Genomic DNA, 21,528 nt, shown 5'->3' on the forward strand with positions numbered 1-21,528 from the left:
GGCGTTGAGTTTATGTGAAAGTAATTAACAGTAATTAATCCTTAATTACAGTAATTAGCCAAGTCGCAGTAAATTAAACCACATCTGGAGCAGATGAGGGCTTCCGAATGGGAGGCTAGTGCAGGCGACAATCGGAGAGATGCTGAATTCATCTGACAGTATCTGATTAAGGCTACCTGTTGCAAACGGCTGATTTACATCATGTTTTTGTTTGTACTTGGCAGTAACCCTTTCAGCCAGGCTCCCACTCCCCACCTCTGCTTCCCCCTGCCCTCTTCTACCTCTCATGTGCCCCCATACAGCTGCATGGATCTGTGAGGAGGAGGGAACAGCTCCAACCCAAGAGGCAAGGGTCTCCCCATTGTCCCTCCCCCAGCCAGTCCTGGCTACCCCAGGGTGGTGGGGATGAGGAGCACGGGGCCAGGGAGCCATCAGCCTCTCTTGCAACCCATCAGAGAGTAGGAGGAGGTATATAAACTACCCACCCCACAGGCAGGGACCAGGCAGGGAAGGACCAAGCAGGATGGAGGCAGAGCAATGGAGGCAGCCAGCTTCACTCCTCAGCTTCCCTGTGGCCTGTGTTATAACAGCTACAATAATATTAACAATAATAATAATAATAAAAGATCTGGACTACAAAGGGGAGCACATTAGCAAGAAGGGGCAGGTTATTATTAATACCACTCAGCATTTACCCAGTGCCGCGCAACCTTAGAGACCTTTGCTGATGTTTAGCCTCGCTCACAGGGAGAAGGCAATCCTTCCTTTCCCTTTCTTTCTACAATGGAGAAACTACAAGAGTTGACAGGTGAAACAGGGCACAAGAGACTCAGTTACTGCTTGTCATGTTTGAATGCTGAAAGAAAGAGCTCAGAGAGCAATTTGTGCTGTCCTGACTTGGTTTCATGCCTTCATCCCATGTGCCCAGGATGCACGGTTGGCTCTGACCGATCAGAAAACCAAAAATATCTTACACTCCCCTCTGGTCCTCTAACTGTACCACTCACCAGCACCCCCAACCTGGGATAAGGATTTCCATCAAGGCAGGGAGATGCCAACAGGATTTCAGGAGCAGAACGACAACCATAATGATCCAAGAGCAATTGCCTGATTTCAGTAAGCATCACAAAAGCTTCAGGGCTTAATTGCAGGCAATTAATGAGCATGAAGGTCCTGTGTGTCTTGCCTTTTCATCATACAGTACAGAGTGTATGGATGGTGTACGTAGGCTACCGAAGCCTTGGCAGGGAGTGTTAAAAAACCCTTCAATACTGAAATACTGTCTCTCCTCTGGAACTAAAACTGTTCAGGACTGCCAAAGCAAACAGCTGCAACATGTCCTGGAAATGATCAGAAGAACCTCATTTTATGAAACACGGATAAAAGCTACTTTTGCCCCCTGACTGCAAAATACAAGGAACCTTTCAAGTTTCCTGTGCACACAAGAGCCTTGCAGAAAAAAATCTGTGGTTTCCCCAGCTCTGCTTTGACTCCGCAACAGGCAGATCCCCCATGTACCGTTGAAACCCAGCCTGAGCACTGAAACAGCTACTGACCATCTGACGTCTAATGCACGTTCGGACCAGAAACTCACTTTTGTATCTGTGACTCAGCAGGAGAAAAGCAAATTCACAGTTTGCCTCCCCTCCCAAGGAGAAGCACGGTGTCCCTCAGCCCCAGGGCCACCAGCTGCCAAACACAGAAGGAAGAATTACATAGACCGAAGCGATGCTACACTAAATCTCACCTGATCTCAGCAGGTCTCTGAACATACATGATACCTTGAGATAGCTGCACCTGGTGCAGGACCAATGTGTGCCCACCCTGCGGGGAAGGATTCTGTAGTCAATTTAAACTAGTGGGGAGGGTTCCTGATTCACACCCCAAAAATGAACTCACACTGTCCTTTCTGCACAATTTTGCTGTCATTTAATAGTTTTCTAAAAGGCTGTTCCAAGAGCTTTGTAGTTCAGATCCTTCACAGCTATGGCATTTACAGCAAATCACATTATCTTTCTGCAGCCAGATTTTTGGCTTAAAAAAAAAAATTCATATGAATAAAAGATTCCCTCACAAATGTCTTCAAGAAATACACCCTCCGAATCCACAATGCCAACATTCTGTCTGGAACAAAAATAACATAAATTGGGAAGCTGTAACCAAATAAGCAAAGCTTACTACAGCCAGGCAAAAAGAGCATCCGACATCACTCCACTACAGAAGCAGCAATGACCTGCTGCAATGGTAGAGGCAGAAAGCCTGGTTGGGCCAACAGTTCATACAGACCACAGATGGTGAAGATTTGGCCCCCTAAACTGCAAACTGTTCAACATCTCAACTTCAGTGAAAAAACAAGTTTTCACTGCATGGGCAGCTCAACGCTCTTGGGAAGACAGAAATTTTGGACCCAAACAGGTGTTTTATTTCAGCTTGCATGTGTCTTTGTATCCGAATTTCATCCAATCTCTCTTGGTTACAAAGCTGCTTCTCTGCACACACAAGGAAGCTCCTTCCCCATGCATTGAGACACTTGAGAGAAATGGCTCCCAGGACAACTGCCAGCTGTCTCACCTTGGATCAGGATGTAATGAGACCCCTTTCCCCAGGAGACAGTGCAGGCGAAGTGGTGCAACCTCCCCTGCTCACCTTCCCATTGCTCCTCTCAATGCTAGCAAAGGCTTAACAGGAATATGAGGACTAGGTCAGTGCCTCCTACATGATGGATCAGTAATGTTGCTGTGGGTCCAACTAGACCCAAAGCTAAAAGTGCCCTAAACCTCCAGTGTTGCTCAACGCAGCTGCCCTACCTGCTTGTAACTGGTACATCTCAAACTTCCAAGCCTACATCCTTCATGGTGGCTCTGACCTGCCTAAGTAGCGACATGAGCCCTTTTGGCTTATACTTCTGTGAATGGGAACACACGTCCCTGCTCTTTGTAATAAATTACTAGGAAACCCTCCCATGTTGGTGGGGTGACTATTTACTCCATCAAGTTGACCCCTTCCCCCTTTTCAAGCAAAAACAACCCCTTGGGACTTTTCACTGCATAAATCCTTCAAAGAGCAACCCAGTGGTTGCTCCATTTCCCGTCGTTTCACACCAGATCAAATGAGAAAACAAACAGAACCACAAGAAAACTAATGACAGCATGAAGGGTGGAGGCATATCTTGCTTCTCTCCAGGGGAATGGAGACATGGCCATAGCCAGTTACGTGGCCAGGCAGGCTTCCCCAGACATCAAATAACATTTTTGGACCAACGCTAGTGTGGAAGTTTTAACCTGAAAACAGAATGTGTGAGTGGGGAAATTCCCAAATAAAACCAGCTGAAACCAAGCCTCTATGCCTTACCATCCAGCAAGGCAATATGGCCAAGGACCTGCAGCTGGGAGGCAGATCTGCCCAGCCTTGCCCGGGACCCAATATGGATGTGCCCCTCAATGCAGATCAACATGAACACGCACGTTTCACAGACATGTGTGCGCTCCTTTCAGGCCTAAGACTCATGTCCCTCCTCATCTGCACAGTTCGAATTAATTATACACTTTAATTTCATGAATTATTAATTTGATTCTGACTCGGCAGCTTACGATTATCCAGCGCTACAGACTACGCAATTCCAGCTTCATTAAAACATCACCAGCTGCCTGAGAGACAGACATTAAATAGCAGAGAGTAATAATAAAATTAAGCTCCCTGCGCATAGCAACAGTCTTCCCCAGCCGCACGCAGTGAAGGCCCAACTGGTAAATAGGTCCTTTCCAGGAGCTTTATTTTCTTCCCAAGGCTGGTTCCATCCTGTTTCCTTGCCAGGAGAATGCTACTGCCAGGACGGATGGCAGTGGAGGACCAGGGGTTTTCAAGAGAATCCCTGAGATGGAGGGCATGGCCAGGTGATGAGGACCAGCAGCATACCCCTCCCAACACCCTCCTCTGCACCCACAACAAGGACAGGGAAGGCTCCAGGGCTAACATCACCTCCAAATAAATAAAGCTGGACTGCTGCCTCTCATCGTCTCCCTGGCAAAACAATTTATAGAGGGAAAATGTCGGAATTTAGACATTCCATTTAGCTGCTTCAGAAATCTAAGGACCCCAAACCTTGTGGGATTTGAGAAATCGATGGAATTAATTAAGGGAGATGTCCAGCGGTCTCCACTAAGTAATCAGCAGGTACAGTAGACCTGAAATTCTATAAAGAAAAATGGGAAGGGATGACATTGAAGGAGGCAGTGGGGATTAAAAAATGAGCATCCAAGTGGTAAAGGCGCACACCCATTGATCGCTGCATTACGGATTAAGGCTTCAACGAGCAGCCAGAAGATTCTGTAGCAGAAAATGGTTACAGAGGATGAGCATGAACAGAGCAGATATATATAACCTCTGACAGTTGGGAACAACTGAGACAGAGGACAGCTCTGCAGTGAACCCCAGAGCAAGAAAGTTTTGGGGTAGGGGGGGAAGGGGAAGCAGGGGGGGAGTTGGAGGGAGCCATTTTGTGCGAGGGAGACCTTCCCAGGAAGAGGGAGCAATGTCTCCTGCCCAGCCAAGAGAGAAAAGGGATACCCAGAGCCAGTGCCAGAGAGGGGGACATGAGGGTGGGCAGTGAGGTGCAGAGGAAGCACTTGTGTGCTGGCCTGGGAGGTCATTCCATCAGCAAACAGTTAACACCTGGGAACGCGATGCAGCCCAGGCAGACACATATTCACAGACAACACCTGCCTGCGTTGCCTGCCTGCGTCACAGGGCTCTCCAGGCCGTACTTCACCTCTCTGCGCTGCCACGAGCTCTCCAGGAGACCACCACTTTTAATTCTGTGCTCCTTAGCAGTCCTGTGCTTTGGTCTCCCAACCACCCCACCCTTCCATGGGATGACCATATCTGAGCGCAGGAAGGTACCATCACCACTTGGACCATGTCCATGTGGCAGCAGCTTTCCCAGGTAGCTCTGTCCCACAGTACAACCCCCAGATGCGCAGGTACCTGCTCCTGCAGGCTGGACCCTCCTCAAGAAGGCAGCTGCAGCAGCAGCACTGCATTGGAGGGAAGGTCACCAGTGAGCACCATCCACCCTCAGGCAGGAAACAAGTAGGGCACAATAGTGTCTTCAGACAATCTAGGTACGTATGGAAGAGGGATAAAGCAAGATCACCCAGGAGGTGCTACTGTTAAAACCTCCAGCAGGCAGGCACCCAGCTTCACTACACTAGCATCAAAGTTCTGTCACCATCTGGGACCAATACAGACAAGATACGCTTCTCCAGAGGTTCCAGGCATCACCCAGACCACAGTACCCGACAACATTTCATGCTGTCATGTTGGCATCTGGTTCAGCAATGCGGTGAACTCAATTTTCTAAGCTTAAAACAGACCCTCGCTGTGAACGTTACAGCTGCATCCAATGCCTTATGTAAACAGAGCTGCTACCTGGAGGAAACCCTTGGGAAGCAGCAGCACTCCACCCAGCTATCTAGCCTTTCAGGCCAAAACGGAATTGGGATTGTTAGAAGGTTTCAATCAGAAATTTCAAATATAAACCAAAACCCTCCGGAGCCACAAAGCAGCAGCTCCATATCTGCAAAGGTCGTGAGACCAGGGCCAGCCCCCTGTCACACTCCCGTCTGCTTCTCATACATATGCATTGTTGTAAGCCAGTGCAAGCTAAATGTCAGCGGTGCCAGCATGTGAACACAGCCAGAGGGGACCCTCCCTTTGCAGGACAAAGGCAGGTATTCTGGGGTACAGGAGGCATGGACTGGCCTGGCACAGCAGGGAGAAGGGCTCACTCCATGTATGGATGCAGCCATGGGCACTCGGCTGCTCTGGGAGGCAGTTGCAAGCTGACAAGGCTGGTGAAGCTGAAGCAAGTTTCCAGCAAAGGGCTGTTTGCATCCCTGCACGTGTGTGGATAGCTCCAACAGCTCCTGTGCCACCACTGCTGCTCCCACAACCACTGCTCATACACACAGGAGTATCTCACCTTTCACCTCTTAAACATCTTTCAAAAATCTGGTAGTGACCAAAAAAAGCATGCCTGAAGGTCATGGGCATTTTGAGCCAAACACAGTGAGAGCGTCATGGCTGGGGAAGGGTCTGCAAAAACATTTCCCCTTCCCACTGTGAGCTGGCCCACCTTCCCAAGCCTGCAGGAAACACAGAGCTGGGCTTAGATGTGCAACCTCCATAAAGCATCTGGGTCATCCCTCTTGCGTGGCTCTGGGAGACACAGCAGGTCACCAAGTGGACCTTGTCCCCTTTATCACGGGGAATACAGGGTCACCTTCTCCACTGCTGGTTAAGGGACATGTAATCAAACCCTGGTCTCTGCCATGCAAGCCACAGGGATCAGGGGACACAGGATGGGCAACTGCCTGTTCCAAGCTGAAGTGAGATGTTCCTGCATGCAGAAGGCTGAACACCATGCCTTCGGACCCACCATGACAAGACACCAGCTTAAAAGGCCATGACCACATGAGAAAGTCAGGTTTATGCAGCAGCATTATCACAGCTCATCCTTTCTGCCCAGGAAGACTTCTTTTGTGTCCAGGGTGAACTTTGAAGGCTCTCTCTGCCTCCACATCTCTGCACATACTTGGATCAAGCCCTTCCAGCTCCAGCCCCAGTTTCCTCAAGCCAACCCCAATCTGCCCCCAGTCAGGAGCTGCCAAACCCACCACCCAAGCAATACCTTGAAATCACACTGGGGAGGCCTTACGGGTGCCCAGCAACACGCCAGGCGATGCGTGTTTTACAATCTATGTGTTGAAGAGCCCTGAGCAAAGGCTGTAGCAGATGCAGAGTGTTCAGCAGATTCCCTCCCCTGGCTGCACGACAGCGGGAGGCAGGGAGCAGCCCCAGCCCTCTGCCCCCCGCCTCCCTGTCTCCCAGCAGGCATTTGGCATCCAGCACCACGAGCTCCCAGGGCAGGCACGCTCATCACCACAAACATCCTCCCTCAAAGCAGGACGCCTTCTCCCATGGGGCAAACATTAGTGGGACAACTGGAAACGTTCAACTTGATTATAATGCTTTAAGAAAAGGTCATGGTGAAATTTCAGTGCTTTACCTTGAGCTCTGTTTGTTCTCTGTGGGATGAGATGGGAAGAGTCAGCTTGCCCTGGCTCGTGGCATCCGCATAGCTCTGATTGCATTTCACGGGCCGGCAGTCGGCTGTTGAGCCACAGCAAAAGGCCCAGCCCTGGGGACTGAGATAAGTCACTGCGGTTGCTCTTGTACGGGCAGGCACTAGGCCACTGCACCACAGCTGGACCACCACACAACTGCTGAAACACGTTTTCACTCAAAAAGCTGTCCAACCCCTAGCTGACTGTGCACTGTGCTTACACTTCTGCTGTCAAAACAGGCCAAATACACCCAAAATGCATGTAAAAGCAGCCAGTGATTCCTAGACAGCATCTCCCTTGGAGTCAGGAAGGTTTTCCAGCACATCATTTGGCTTCATCGTTTCAGGACTCAAAAGGAGCCATGGCCAAAATCACAGTGAGGCAGGGGCACTGCAGGACTCAAGAATCACAGATCCATCACTGAGAACATGGGTGACCCTCAGCCACTATGCCAGCCCCACCAGCATCTTACCCTGCTCCTAGAGAGGAGGGCGAAGCAAGGGCAGCCAGTACTTCAGGGCTGACAGGCTACTGCCAGCACTATGAGCAGGACCAGGTCTCAGCCTCCTGAGAAGCATGTAGCTCAGGAATATTCCTAGCTTACCCAACCCCTATCTTTGCACTCTGGCAAGGGTGTTTTGTGGCTCATTAACAAGACATTTTGTTCTCCAAGCTGAGGTACACAAGGACAACCCACCAAAAGTCCACAGCTGATACAGAAAGTGGCCAGCATTCCCTCAAAATGGATGGGCACTGGAGAAAAGCAGGCTAGCATCCCTCCTCTGTGCATTGGAGTGGGAGCAGCTCTGACCCGCAGCAAAGGGTTTGCTATCAGCTGGGTAAGGGGAAAACCAAGGTCAGTTTTATTTGTGGCCAACTGCCCCCAGCAATGTTCCTGTTGTAATAATTAAAGCTGTCGTACAACTATTTGCTGCCAGGGGAGTTCTCAAAAGGTCTCCAAGAAGAGCCAGGAGACAAGTGCTAGTGGAGATGGAGCCTGCTGTACCCACTGGGATCCAGGCTGCCAGGTCTAGGTGGGTAAAGGGAGGAGTCAAAGCCATCAGAAATTACCTTCAGCTGGGATGTCTCCCCAGGAAAGGGCAGTCAGCAGAGGGATTTTTGGGGTGATTTTAAAACTGTCACTTCCAGTGATCTGGACCAAAAGCCAGAGCTGCCTAGTGCTCCTGCAGTATCTGAAGATGGCTGGAAAGAGCTCAGCATCCTTCGCCCAAGGCAGCTGCACAATCCAGCCTGCAAACCATTTTCCAAGGGGAAATGGCTTGAGATGCTACCACAGCACAAACAATTGTTTCCTAATGCCTGCTGATGCAGCTGGAGTGGAGGGCAACCATGACACTTCTCCACTAGCTAGGATGCAGGTGGCTGCATCCTTCCACTGAAAGCCAACTTCGGCAAAACGATGCCTGCTTCAAAGCCAGGGAGGACAGAATCATTGCTCTGTTTTGTCAGTGGGGCCATGGTGGACCCAGAAGGCAGACAGACCCTCGTCCCCACAATGCTTGCTTTCCAGAGCATGCAGACACACCTGCTTGAAGAGCCGGGATGCTGTATTCCCACCACTCTGGCAGTGCCTCTCGCAACAACTCCCAGCTGCTGCCAAAAGGTATTTTTAGCTGCATTATTTATTTGAACACCTGCCTGAGACTTCAAGGCAGAGTACAGAGCCTGAGCAGCAGAGGGAGGGAGGGAGGAGCGGCACTGGATGATCTGGACCATTTCCACTGGAAGATTCGAGAGCAGAGACACAGGCGCAATGGAGCAAGGCTGTGGCTAAGCTGAGAAAGAGGGTGGCATGGCAGGGATCACACATCTGCATAGCACCAGGGTAACCCAGCTATTGGGAATAGCCGAGTACCAGTGAGCACTGGGAAGATGCTCTAGCCACCCACACTGAGGGGCCACATTTGGGTAAATTGGGCTCACTAGTTATCCAACTGCATGTAATTTCAAGATGTTCTGGCCCAAACATGGTGACTGCAGCAGGAATACTAAGGTCTTGCTGCCACACACCATCTTTTCATGTAACCCCATTTTTTTGAGAAAACTCAGAGGAAAATGCCCTCTTTCAAAATGCCTGTCCTCTACACAAGACCAATTCTAGCCCACTTGCCCTTTTTTGGAGAGCCAGCCCCAGAGAAAAGAGGACGAAGTGAGCAGAAAGCAAGAGAAGGAAGGATGCTGTGAGGGAGGACAGACATACTTTCACACTCTTCTTCCCAAAGATGGAAATGCCCTCAGAGGTGTAGGGTGGGGCCACGGGGTAAATTGAGGGGCACATGGAAAGCAATGCAACACCCCTGCACTGTTTTTGCACACCCTTCTTGCTACCCCATTTACAGATGTGAACAAAACCTGCCAGCTCCCTCCTTCCCCTTCTTCTGAAAGGATCCCCCTTTTTCTCTGAAATCAGCCAGGAAAAGGAGGGGGGGGGGGGGGGAAAGAAAGAAAAAAGAAAGAAAAAAGAGAAAAGAGCATCTAAAAATAAAGGCCAGGCCATAGTATACGCCTCTCGGTTGGGCTCCTGTGCTCACAGATCTGCTTATTTTGGCCTATCTCTCCCCAGCGATAAGGCAGCTAACAGCCCGTTATCAGCCAGTCGGTGAAAATGTGCTCCAGCCTGATTAGGGCTCAGTCTTTGCCAAGGTTATAAACAGCCGTTATCGTTCTCCCAAACAGAATAATCCGGACAGTATCAGCTCAGAAACATATGGGCCACACAGCGAAGATAGCCGCTGACGGACACTTCATTTTAATTGTAACGAGTGGTTAGCAGCAGCCTCCAGACAACAGACACAACTGCCCAATTGGCAGTGGGTTCACATCTCCTCCTGCATCCCTCCTCCCTCCTGCTCGCAGCTAGTTTTCTCCTCTCCCTGCTGTCCTCCTCTCGACTCCGTAAACCCCTGCGTGAGCACCCCTGCAGTGCTGGGAGAGCCCTGCCCAGTCCCCACGGGGCTTAAGAGAAACAGGCAGGCAGCATCCTCTTTATCTCTGCAGGCAGAAAATGAGCAATTGGTATTAGTGCCATGAATCTGGCCATGTCACACCTGATGCGCTTACGGCCACACTGGCGTGGTGTGGCATGGTGGGGAGCAAGCACAAGACCACAGTGAATGGAGACAGTGCAATGGGTCCCCACCAGAGAGCACGGCACCCAGGCGCATGGGTCCCCCCTCCATGGAGCATCCCAGCGTTTCCTTGCTGCTTGCCCGTGTGCCAGCTCAGCAGCAGGCAGGGCGCAGGAGGAGGGGCAGCAAACCCTCATTTCACATTCTCCTGGTGTCCCTTCTGTGTCATACTTTTTTCTTCTCCCCCATTTCCCCCCCTCCTTCTTTCCAAAAGGGGTGGTTTAGCTCAGAGAGTCTTACACACATTTGCATTCCCAAGACAAGCTCAGGCATAAATTCATCTCGGTGCACGGGTCTTTTTTTTTTTTTTTTTTCCCTTTTTTTTCCTCCCTACCCTCCTTCTTTTCCTAGTTTCTCCTTTTCTCTCCAAAGCCACAATGAATTCGGTGAGAAACCTTGCAATTCCGGCACCGTTGTGCTGCACAAGGCAGGATTACAAGGGATCTGAGGGCTTTCCTTCCAACTCATGGCGTGCAGGGTTGCAGCTTGGTTTTGTTGTTAACAATATGCAGGGATAAGGCTGTTAGCCCCATTAGCTGCACTAACATTCTTCCCACTTTCTTCTCCAGCCAGCCCTGGCTCCCAGAAATTGCACCCAAGCTCCATCCCCTTCTGTAGGGAAAAAGCAGGAAAAAAAAAGGGAAGCCCCCTAAAAACCAACAGCAAAATGTTAATATGGAGAGGCAAAATGTTAATATGGAGAGGCAAGCTAAAAAACCTTAGGAAGACCCAGGACTGAGCTTCAAGTCACAGACGCTTTCTCAGATAATCTGTATTCCTATCTCGGTGCAAGCAGAGCTGTGATCAGAATATCCAAAGTCTCATAAAAGATTCAGGGCTTATTGACTTCCTTGCCTTCACTGCCTGTTTGTGGTGCTCCTGCCTGCTCCTGCTCAGCCTCCAAAGCACCCACTGCACCTTGCAAGTTGCCATCACAGATGCCAAAGTTGAAGGCATCTGCTTTTGTGTCTTTGCTGGACCAGCAGAGCAAAGTGGTGGAGACAGGCTTTCCTCCTGAGCTGGAGGATGTATTCCTGGCCACTAGCCCTGGTGCGAGGTGCTTCAGGAGAGCCTCTGCCCCACAGAACAAAACCCTCTCAGATGTCCCCCAAGCCTCCCAGCAGCACCAGCCACCATGGTGGGCAGGCAATGCTCTACACACAGCAGGCAGAAGAGCAGATTTATGAGTTATTTTAATTCAAGTCACATTTAGGTGAAATCATTCTCAAGCTGGAAAAAAAAAAAAAATCTATAGCAGGGACCCCTCAAGAGCAGGTTTCTCCCCAGATTGTATGCAGGATGAGCTCTCCAAGGGCTGTCTCCAGCAGCACTGCATCCTGGTTTTGCTGCATAAGCAGTCCAGAGCAAATGTGCCAACCAGAGAATCTGGTCCCAGCAAATTTATGATCAGTGTTACTTGGCCACAGCCCAAAGGAAAAGGCAGAGGATGGGGGCAGGCATACAGCCCTTTGGAAACTGCCATCCCACCACCACTCACATGCTCACTGGTTTTAGGCACAAAATACCAGGTGAATGGTGAACACGGTATAAATTGTATAGTTTAGATACTGGAGGTCTTCATACATGAGTTAAAATGAGGTGCCTGTGAACACCACATAAAATCAAGCATGATATAACCAACACATCCACTCAGATACCCCATTAATTGTATTTCCGTATCAACTAAAAGCCTCACCTGTGCACTAAGACTTCATACTATAAGGCACTGCACAATATAGGAAAAAAATCCATACAAAAATAAAATAACTACACAGGAGCACACAGGTTTATATATACATATATGCTCAAACACACGTGCTTGTCTGTTCAGATCTTGTATGTGCACACACCCTCATACTGCACATGTGCACATACCCCTGCAAAGACATACCCAGACACGTACATATATGCGCATCTGCACATGGATATGGACTACTTATACATACACAAACTATACAAACACTCTACACACCCTACTCAGTGACAGCTCAGATTTTCAGTAATATCATAATATTATTTTTTAGCTCAGTTAAGGTATAAAATGCACGCTCTCTCAGTCTTTAATATTAATAAGTCTTGTAACTAGCAGTTTCTCGTAGCTCCGAATTCTTGAGCACAACTAGAAAGGGCACTTATCCTGAAAAATCTAATAAATTTACAGTTTTATATACTTCCTTCAATTGTAAAAGTCTTGTTCAATAAACTTTAAAATGCCACTATAGAGCAATAACACAGACAGTATAAACCCAGCCCTGGGAAAGCTGTGCAACCAGAAATTGTTCCCCTTTCTGCTACAGCAATAAAGTTTTATATGTTTGAACTGACTGTAAAAAGGTTTGAATGTTGGCAACTGGGGAATAATCTGTCTTCTTTATAGTTATTATCATATTTCCCACAAGACCCTTTGGTCTGTGTCAATCCTTCTCGTATATGACACCTTTGTACTGTCAGCGAAACCAAGAATACTTAACTTTTTGCGTGCATGCATGGCTGTGACTGGAGGTCTTTCACTCTGCTTTTCTTCAGATTACAGCACCCAGGAATAAATTCCCTGTGACGTGCTGTAATAGAAGTCATTTACCAAATCAAGCTGATTAGGAGCACAAAGCTAAAAAAAAAAGCAAAAAAAAACCCCACACAAAACCCCCACCAACCCGAACAAACAAATCCAAGGGGATCTGTGGACCAGTTCTCATAGAGCCAGGAAATAAGAGTGGCTGCCACCACCAAACAGGAATGCTGACATCCCCACAGCTACAGACCACTGGGGCTCCACCTGTAGGGCAGGCAGTGTTCCCCATCAATGGCATCTCCCCATTACTCTTTCATAAGAAAGAGATTTTGGTTTGAGATTGGCTCCTTCTGCCCCTCCCCCACTGCCTGAAGGCAAGAGCAGCTCCAGTGGTTGGAGCCAACACACCCAGATGCCTCCTGAAAAGAAACATTTTGGGGAGTCTCACTGTATCCCAAAGAAATCTGACCCAGACCCCAAACAAGCAGCAGACAAACACAAGGAAATTCCTCAAGCTCACCCATTTCACAAACAGATGATGCTTTAAGTGGTAGCAATTTTTAACTATCTCAGAGCTCACAAACCAAGATGAAGATGATTTTTGTCACAAGACATACAGCAAGCCTGGCCCTTGCCATCACCCATACAGAGGTAATCTCTGGAGGAGCTGCTGTAGTAGATGCAGGGAAACATAGTCCTCAGCCTTCAGCAACCCAACACCATGCCATCTCTGACCATGGGCCATCTTTCAGGTGGAAAGATGAGACTCAAGCAGAGATTGAAATGTCAGAAGAAGTGATAGTAAAGCACGCTTGGAAAATGAAAAATGAGGAGTCACCAGGACCAGATAATACCTGCCTAAGAGTTCTGCAGGGACTCAGAAATAAAATGATTGCATATTTTCATTAGCAGCTCAATCTCTCATTACACTAGAGGACACGAAGTGTCATACCCTATTTTTAAAAAATGGAGTGAGATGAGCCACAGATTCACCGACTTGTGAGTCTCACTTCAGTACCAGCTAAGATGATAAATAGATAGGATAAAGACTCGAGATGGACATGATACCACTGAGATTAACTAGCCATGCCCGTAAGGAAGACGAAATTGTACCTCACTAATCTATTACAATTGCTGCACACCCAGCAACCGAAGGCACAAAGCACACTTGGCCTTGTTTGGAGTCCCCCAGGTTGCATCAGCTGACAAATGTAACTCTTCTCCCAGCAAAAGCAACGACTAAGGGTTGGTTAAGATGTGGAAAAGAGTAGAAATAAATGGCTTTTTCAATAATGCCATGGGTCTATGAGGCTGACCCATTGCTGCTTAGTAAATTTATTGCCAGGTGAAGAGCATGAGCAGCAGTAGGTTTGAGGAGAACATGAGCAGTAGAGGTTATCAAGGACCCAAAAATGCTGAAACACTCCTTCAAGGATGTGTGAACGAAGCTCCATGAGCTGGAGATAAGATGATGGGTAAAAGTCAGCGAGGGTAAAATGCACAAGGAAGTAATTTAATTACTCACACACACTGACTAGGACAAACTTTGTGCACTCAGGCCGGACGCCTAGTGATGCGTGAAAGGAAGGGGCAGTGAGAGCTGCCAGGGCTGCACAACGTCCCACATCTAGGCTGCCCCCTGCCCTAAGGCTTCTCACCCACTGCAATCCCATCATCCTTGTAAGGAAGATGGAGAAAGACTTTTTACCAGGGCCTGTAGTGCTAGGACATGGGGTTACAGTTTCAAACTAAAAGAGGGTAGATTTAAATCAGATGTAAAGATTAAATGTATGATAAGGGTGGTGAGACACCAGAAGAGGTTGCCCAGAGAAGCTGTGGATGCCCCATCATTGGAACAGTTCAAGGTGAGGTTCATCAGGGCTTTGGGCAGCCTGATCTTATGAAAGGTGCCCCTGACCATGGCAGGGAGGGGGACCAGATGATCTTTGAAGGTCCCTTCTCCAACCCAAACCACTCTGTGATTCTGTGGTCCTGCAGGCAGGAGGTAATACTGCCCATGGGGTCTCCCTGCGGGGTTGCTACAGAGAGTCTGTGAGGAGGAGAGAGGAAAACAAGTACCAAACACTAATTAGCCTTCAAAATACAATTTGATAGTTAAGTGGATGACTGGAAAACCCATCAGTGTGAACCAGAAGTGTTGAGACATGCACACAGCCTGCCTTCCCCAGACATAAACACAGAGCTGGAAGGGCACCAATCACCACAGCTTCTCCTTACCCAGCCCTCCCAGTGATGAGAAACAATGTCTGAAGTACAAACCAAGCACCAAAACCATGGGACTACAGTTCTGGACCCCAGTATAGCACCTTGTGCAAACAGTCACAAATGAAGGTGAAGCTCCTCAGCTTCCCATCACCTCTGCCACCAGTGAAAGGGTAAGACCAAGTTGAGGGCCACCTCTTCATCTCGCCATCTGAGCACCCAAGACTTCTGCACCCACGCTTAGAAGGACCCCGAACCTGAAGCCACCCCAAATGAGCCATCAGGCTGCCGCTTTTTCAAAGCTGCATCCATTTGCACCTCCGAAGCAGCACAGGTGCCTTTGCTAATGAGCAATAAATAAATCTCTTGGTGCTCACCATGAAGATGCCCCTTCAGGACTTGTGGCAAGCCCAGCAAGCACTGCTGTGCAGGATGAAGGCCTGTAGAGACTGGCCAGTACTCTCCTCACTTCACAGGGACAGCCTGGCTCTTCCTATCACACCTCAGCATTCTACAGGGCCAGAAACAAGCAAAGCATGTACCCCGCATCCCACCCCATCCCAGCAGCAGAGTCGCAAGGGTTAAGTCCAGCCAGCAAGGCACATCTCTGTTGCAAGAGTCCATTACCTCCCGCCACATTACCTCATTCATTTCTTACATGCGGATGGTTTATTCTCCCATGAGCACCCTCGCTGGCAGACATGGCTAGTGTAAAGTCCCCTCCCTCCCCTGTATTTCTCTATCCATCACATTTAACACTCTGACAGTAACAGTCTATAATGTTTCTATTCTACAAAACCGCTCTGTCAACTCCGGGCTTCCAGAGCAGCAACTGAGGAAAATAAATAACATCAACGCCAGGCCCGACAGTATCACAGCTTGCTTTCTGCTGGGGGTTTATTTTGGTTGGGTTTTTTTTGCTTTATTTTTTTTGAGGAAGAGAAAGGAAGGGAAGGAGAGTAAGTAAGAAAGGGGAGAAAGTGCAGGCATGTACTATGCAGAGAGACTAGCAGGAGTTTCCTTCCCACCCAAATGAAGGGCTGGGAGACCCTCACAGAGATGAGCACAGCACTTCCCATGCAGAGGAAGGAGAAGCCTACACCCACCGATACCCCTCACCCCTCTCACCATGTGCCAGTATTCCCCATTGACACAGTGGCTTAGGGGAGGGGAAGGCAGGGGACCATTTCCCAGCTCCTCTTCAACAGCAGTCTGCCTTCACCAGCCGAGGGTGAGCACAGGCAGGCAGGCAGCTGCCCGCACCCAAGGCCAGGAATGGGCTGGGCAGCTTGCAGAGGCTATTTGGGGGACGGGCTGCAACTCTTGGAGGTGGAGGATTCAACCCACCATCACCCTCCCACAGACTCTGCAGCAGGCCAAACCCCATCTGTTCCATACCAGCCCCGGGTCAGAAATCACTAATCCACTTAAATAATCCACTCCGTCTCATGGCTTAGCAGCTTCATGGTGTTTTCCATCTCCTTTCACTCCTGTGAAATTCCCTGGGGTCAAAATCAGGCACATCGCCACTGCTCCAGGGTCTACCTGCTCCTTTCTGCAGCTGCACAGGTGACCACAGCACCCAGCAGTAGGGAGGGTGAAGGGGTTACTGCACCCAAATAAGTACTGCCAGCAAATCCTAATACTAAAAATAATAACTAAAAATAATAAAATAAATACAACAAGAACCACCTTAAGAAATTGCCTGGCACTTTAGAAAGTGAAAATCAAGCAGAAAGCCTCCACTTGTATCAGTATCTTTGTTTTGCCTTCAAAGGACTATGTTGGTGTTTAAGTCCCTATGTGCAAGCTCGCCTGCCTTCCGCTTAAGCTGCACAGGCCTGACAAACAGAGACCTGCTCAGGTGGTGGTTTTCACTGGGAGAAAAAAAATATAAATACATGCACAAGAACTTTTCCAATCAATTGGAGAGAGACACAGCCCTTGACAGCCCTGCAGACTGGGGGGGGGGGGGAGCTGTGCTCAGCAGGCAGCTTACAGAAACCAGCAGAGATGCACCCACCCGTGGCAGAAAGATGAGGAGGAAATGCATGCGAGGGCCAGAGGGGACGCTCAGAGGAGAGAGAGAGGTTTGGAGGACTCAGAAAACACAGGGAGCAGGTAACAGTCCACGCAGCCCCCCAGTTATTCATCTCCCCAGTCCCTTTGTGTCAAGCAGTTCTGGAATCAAGGTGACACCCTCCAGCTTAACATCACAGGTCCACTGCCAGCCTTGGATGGGGCTACACCACGCTGCATCCATATTCCTTCAAGTAAAAATATTTAAAGAAAAAAATAAAATAATAAAAAAAAGCAACGAGCAAGCAGAAAACGGTTCCCTCTTTTGTTTACATACCTGCCAAGGGCTGACGCTGGCTGCTGTCAGTCATTTGTATGAGCTGATGGTTTTCTAGCCGATAACAACATAAGCAATACTAAGGCAAGCAATAAAGGGATGGATCCTGCTCTGCGAGCCACACGCCACCTCCCCAGCTCACTCTGCAAACCCTCTCTAGGAAGAAAATGCACCAAGCAATCAGAAAAGCTTTAGTTTTGGAAAAGGAAATGTGCGTTCCTTCAAGGTACTGCCTCTGCAGGAGGGATCACGGAGCAGTGCCTGCACTGAGCTCTGTCGAGCACCCAAAATTTGAAGAACTCAGATGGACAACGTTTGCATCTGAGCATCCTCCCCAGATTCCCCGGAGAGGGGCAGCTTACACTGCACCCACCACAGATCAGGTTCACTGGCCAGACCCTGCCTGTGCTCTGCAGCACAAGCTGGGCTTTGCTGCAAAGCCCCCATAGCCACTCAGAAAACTGTGAGCCAGGAAGGATGCTAATACAATTTTGGCTACTGTCTGGAACGGGTTAAAGGATTATGACTCCAGAAGCAACTATCTTTGCCACAGTCCTCTGCCGGGAAGGGCCTTTATTTCACTGAGAAAAGAAACTTCCCACTTGCAAAAGCAAGAATAAAGCTTCCTGCAGAGGCCTGACAGCATAATATGCATGCAGGCCCATGTGTACACACACACCCCTATGCAGGCATACTCACAAGGGGAATGTGCAAGAGCAATAAAAAGAATTAAGGAGCAATGAAAGGTGCAAACCAAACTCCAGGCTTTGATGTGGAAAAAAACCCCACATAAACGCAGGTTTTTTTTGTCAAGCTGTATTATTTTCCATTCATAAATATCCCCCTCAATAGCTATATACGTACCCAGATAAAATTTGTATTTAGCTAAGCCCTGTCACCAGGAAGTGTGTTATTTGCTCTCTGATGGTTGCTGGTACTCCATTTACAAAAAAATCCTCCCTTTGCCCAACATGAGAGGAGAAACTGGGCGCTGGGAGCAATCACAGCATGACTGGGGAGCAGCCCTTGGAAAGAAATGTTTGCAAACAGTTCACTGGCTGAGATTGTTTCTGGAACCGAAGCATGTTTGTATGATTAACCCATTTCCTATTTACTTTCGCATCAGGATCTGCTGACAAACAGTTCACAAAGCTATAAAGTAAAAGCTCAGGGTTTGGGAGCAGGGCTCAAAAACTCTGAAGAGAAGCAATGCCCTGTGGATAGACACAGATAGTTCAGCTGTTTTGTGGTACAACCAAACATTCCAGATTTGCTGCTGCCAAAGTTCAAGGCTAGAGCCGTACTTGCAGGACCAGCAGCATCTTCCACTCGTGACCACAGCAGAGTCCTCCAACAGCCAGAAATGACAGAAGCAGTGGTGCACAGGGTCAGGGAAATCCATCCTTTCTAGCTTCAAGAAACATAAGATTTTCGCCTGGTTTCTGCAGGGAAGAAGGGAACTGAGGAAGCAGAAAATCCTCAAGTTAGAGCAAACACAGCCTTCCTGGGCTCCCCAGGCTCAGAGCCCCAGGCTACCCACAGAGCGGCTGTGGTGTGCACCAGAGGGCAGCAGTGCCAAAGCCACCCACCGCCACCCGGCAATCTGCAACCCAACAACCACCCAGCAGAGGACAAAATGCCCAGTCCCTGTCAAGGTATTTCTCACCAGGCACTCACTCCAAAGGGGGAAAGAGACAAGAACACAAAATCACCACCCATTTGATCCCTTTCCTTTAAAGAAAACTTGGTGCTGCTTACCAGAGTCAGGAGTAGCTGTGTACCAAACCAAAGCCCTTTTGGCTGCTGCTTTGAGGACATCCTCAAACACTGCAAGCTTCACTCAGGCACAGATGGCTGCTTGCAAGGGGCTGCTCTGCCACAGTGCTCCACATCAAGGCATGCCTGTCTGGGACTCACAGATGGTCCACACTCTCAGGCATTTCTTCGGATCTGAAAACCCCTGGCGCTACCACCAAGGGAAGGTAAAGAGGGTTGTAACTGAAATCCATGGGGGAGGCCTGGCATGGAAGCAATGCATCCCTGCATTGCTGTGAGCACTCTTACATCACTGTGAGCACCCCTCCTCCCACAGCCTGCTTGCATGAGGCCACAAGGCCAGCTCAGCTATGGATAGTACAATGGTACCCCATACACCCTCACCTCAACCTGCACACCATCCCTCTCGCCATGCTCCTGCCTAAAGCCCACCTCTGGAGATGATAACAGCTAATGAAACCTGTGGCCCACCGATAACAGGAGATCAGGCAAAGCAGCGGTGGTGGCAGCAGCAGCCAGGCTGCAGAGCAAGCTGGGATGCATGTAATCAGAAGGGTTATCTAATGCTAGTTTCATTCTAATTGAGTCACTACCATATGTCACCCTGCAATAACAACGCAAGCAGCATGCAACTGAATACATATTTAATTCACATAATGGGTACAACAGTAGAAGTAATCAAGGCAGTTTGCCATAAGCCATAAAGAAGCGTAGCGTGTTCCTATTGAGGAGCAGCCTATGCTCAGGGAGAAGGGGATGGCAGGGGCATCACTCCACTGAGAAAGCTACAAAGGAGAGGAGGAACCCCCCAAAACGCACCCTGGCAGGGATTGAAGGCAAGGCGTCCATTTGGTGTGAATGGAAATCTATGGCGGAATATTGTTGACAGATCGTTAGCCCCTTCAATATAATTAACAGTAATGGATTTATTGGCAGAAATTTAATGATTTGAATGTTAAATACCAGCCTGGAATTGTGCTGTGTAGTCCAGCCGAGGGATGGACGCTTTGTTTCCAGTTTCAAGGACCAAAAAATTGTAAAACTCTACACAAACCAGGAAAAGGTACAGCAACAGAGGCAGAGCCAGGCAACAGTGGCCTCCCTGCTCCCAGCGCGCCCCACTCTTCCAGTGGCACCTGATGGCCCCACTCACCACCTTCATTTCCTCCCACAATGAGAAGATTAATACGATTGAGGACCACTCATCAATATCTTTGGACAGATCAACCGGAGTTTTCATTAAAGCCATATTAATGCTTTTGGATACACAGCTGCGGACAGGTTAGGCTTCAAAACTAAGGCCTAGAGAGGAGAGAAAAGAGGAAAGGAGCAGTATTTGCTCCCAGCTGGGAATTAATGGAGAGCTGGCCGGTTCTCTCATTAGCAGCCTCTCCCACCACCATGTTTTGATGTATATTTCATGAGGATAAACAAACATTCATTTCACTTTGGGAAGGTGCTTGCTGTAATGTATTGGCAGCCTCACCAGCAATGAGGGGACATTAATTTCAATTCTGGTGTTTAAACACTTTGTTGATTCCCAATCATTCATCCCTGGCTCAGCACAGCCCTGACATGGGGAAGCAACGGACAAGCAGAGCCCCAACCTCACATTTCTGCAGAAACTGCTGGAGTTTATTTGCTATTTAAATGACTTAAGAAAGACCAGACATTATGAAAGAGGCAGCTCTACCTGGCTGCTTGCATTGGGATGCAGCCTTCAGCCATCCCATGTATGATCAGAGAAAGGCTCCCAGCCTGTGTTGGGAAATGCCACCCCTGGAGAACAGGCTCCGATGAGTATCTGTAGCTATGATGAACCACAGGATGTGCCAGAGATGGAAGGAGGACATCTGGAAGATTCCTGAGTCTTTCAGGATTCCTCAGCCTCCACCTCTGTATCCCTGTTAAGTAACAGCAGCAGCGCTTTTCGCAGGGGGTGCTGCAGAGCAGCCTCTTAGAGACAGGGAGGATTCTCAGTCCAGCGCCAGAAGACAGACCTCATTTAGAAAACAGCTTTCCCAGTCCATACAGCTTGCCTTGCAAGGACAGGAAACCAGGTGTGGTGGTGAGGATGTACCTCCTTTCCAAACTACATGCCACTCTGGGGTAACCAGCTTGCATCTTCAACTGTTTGGGCCTGTCAGTATCCTGCACCACTCAACAGTGCTTTGGAGATGCATAGGCCATACGTGAGAAAATGCCCAAAGCATTCCCCACGGAAATGCAGGTATGCATGCAGGTAGCTGTGTCTTCTCTGCATCCTTGGCCCTTGGCTCCCCACATGCACTGCTGAAAAAACAGAGCTGGCAGAAGCTGCACAGTGGAGGAAACAAGGGAGGCAGGGCCATGGAGAGAGGGGACATCTGGGAGTGGTAAAATGAAAGC

The 21,528-nt window shown here is 48.9% G+C and overlaps 1 protein-coding gene across 6 annotated transcripts in view; it reads right to left on the bottom strand.

The window, feature by feature from the left end:
• PBX1 (PBX homeobox 1) overlaps positions 1–21,528 on the bottom strand; it is a 132,441-nt gene that overhangs the window by 48,320 nt on the left and 62,593 nt on the right. The window contains exon 1 of one of the 6 annotated variants that reach the window (XM_057427371.1): positions 10,285–10,565. The exons of 4 other annotated variants lie outside the window; for them this stretch is intronic. In XM_057427371.1, the coding sequence (XP_057283354.1) occupies positions 10,285–10,324 (40 nt within the window). In that variant the 5' untranslated portion in view covers positions 10,325–10,565. Of the gene's footprint in view, positions 1–7,066; positions 7,409–10,284; positions 10,566–21,528 lie in introns of those variants that run through there. One more of the 6 variants, XM_057427369.1, reaches the window with a different exon arrangement.

This window comes from Pezoporus wallicus, unplaced genomic scaffold (genome assembly GCF_028554395.1).
Source record: "Pezoporus wallicus isolate ANWC-B61680 ecotype Strahan unplaced genomic scaffold, APGP_CSIRO_Pwel_v1 scaffold_7107, whole genome shotgun sequence".
Classification (NCBI taxonomy): domain Eukaryota; kingdom Metazoa; phylum Chordata; class Aves; order Psittaciformes; family Psittacidae; genus Pezoporus; species Pezoporus wallicus.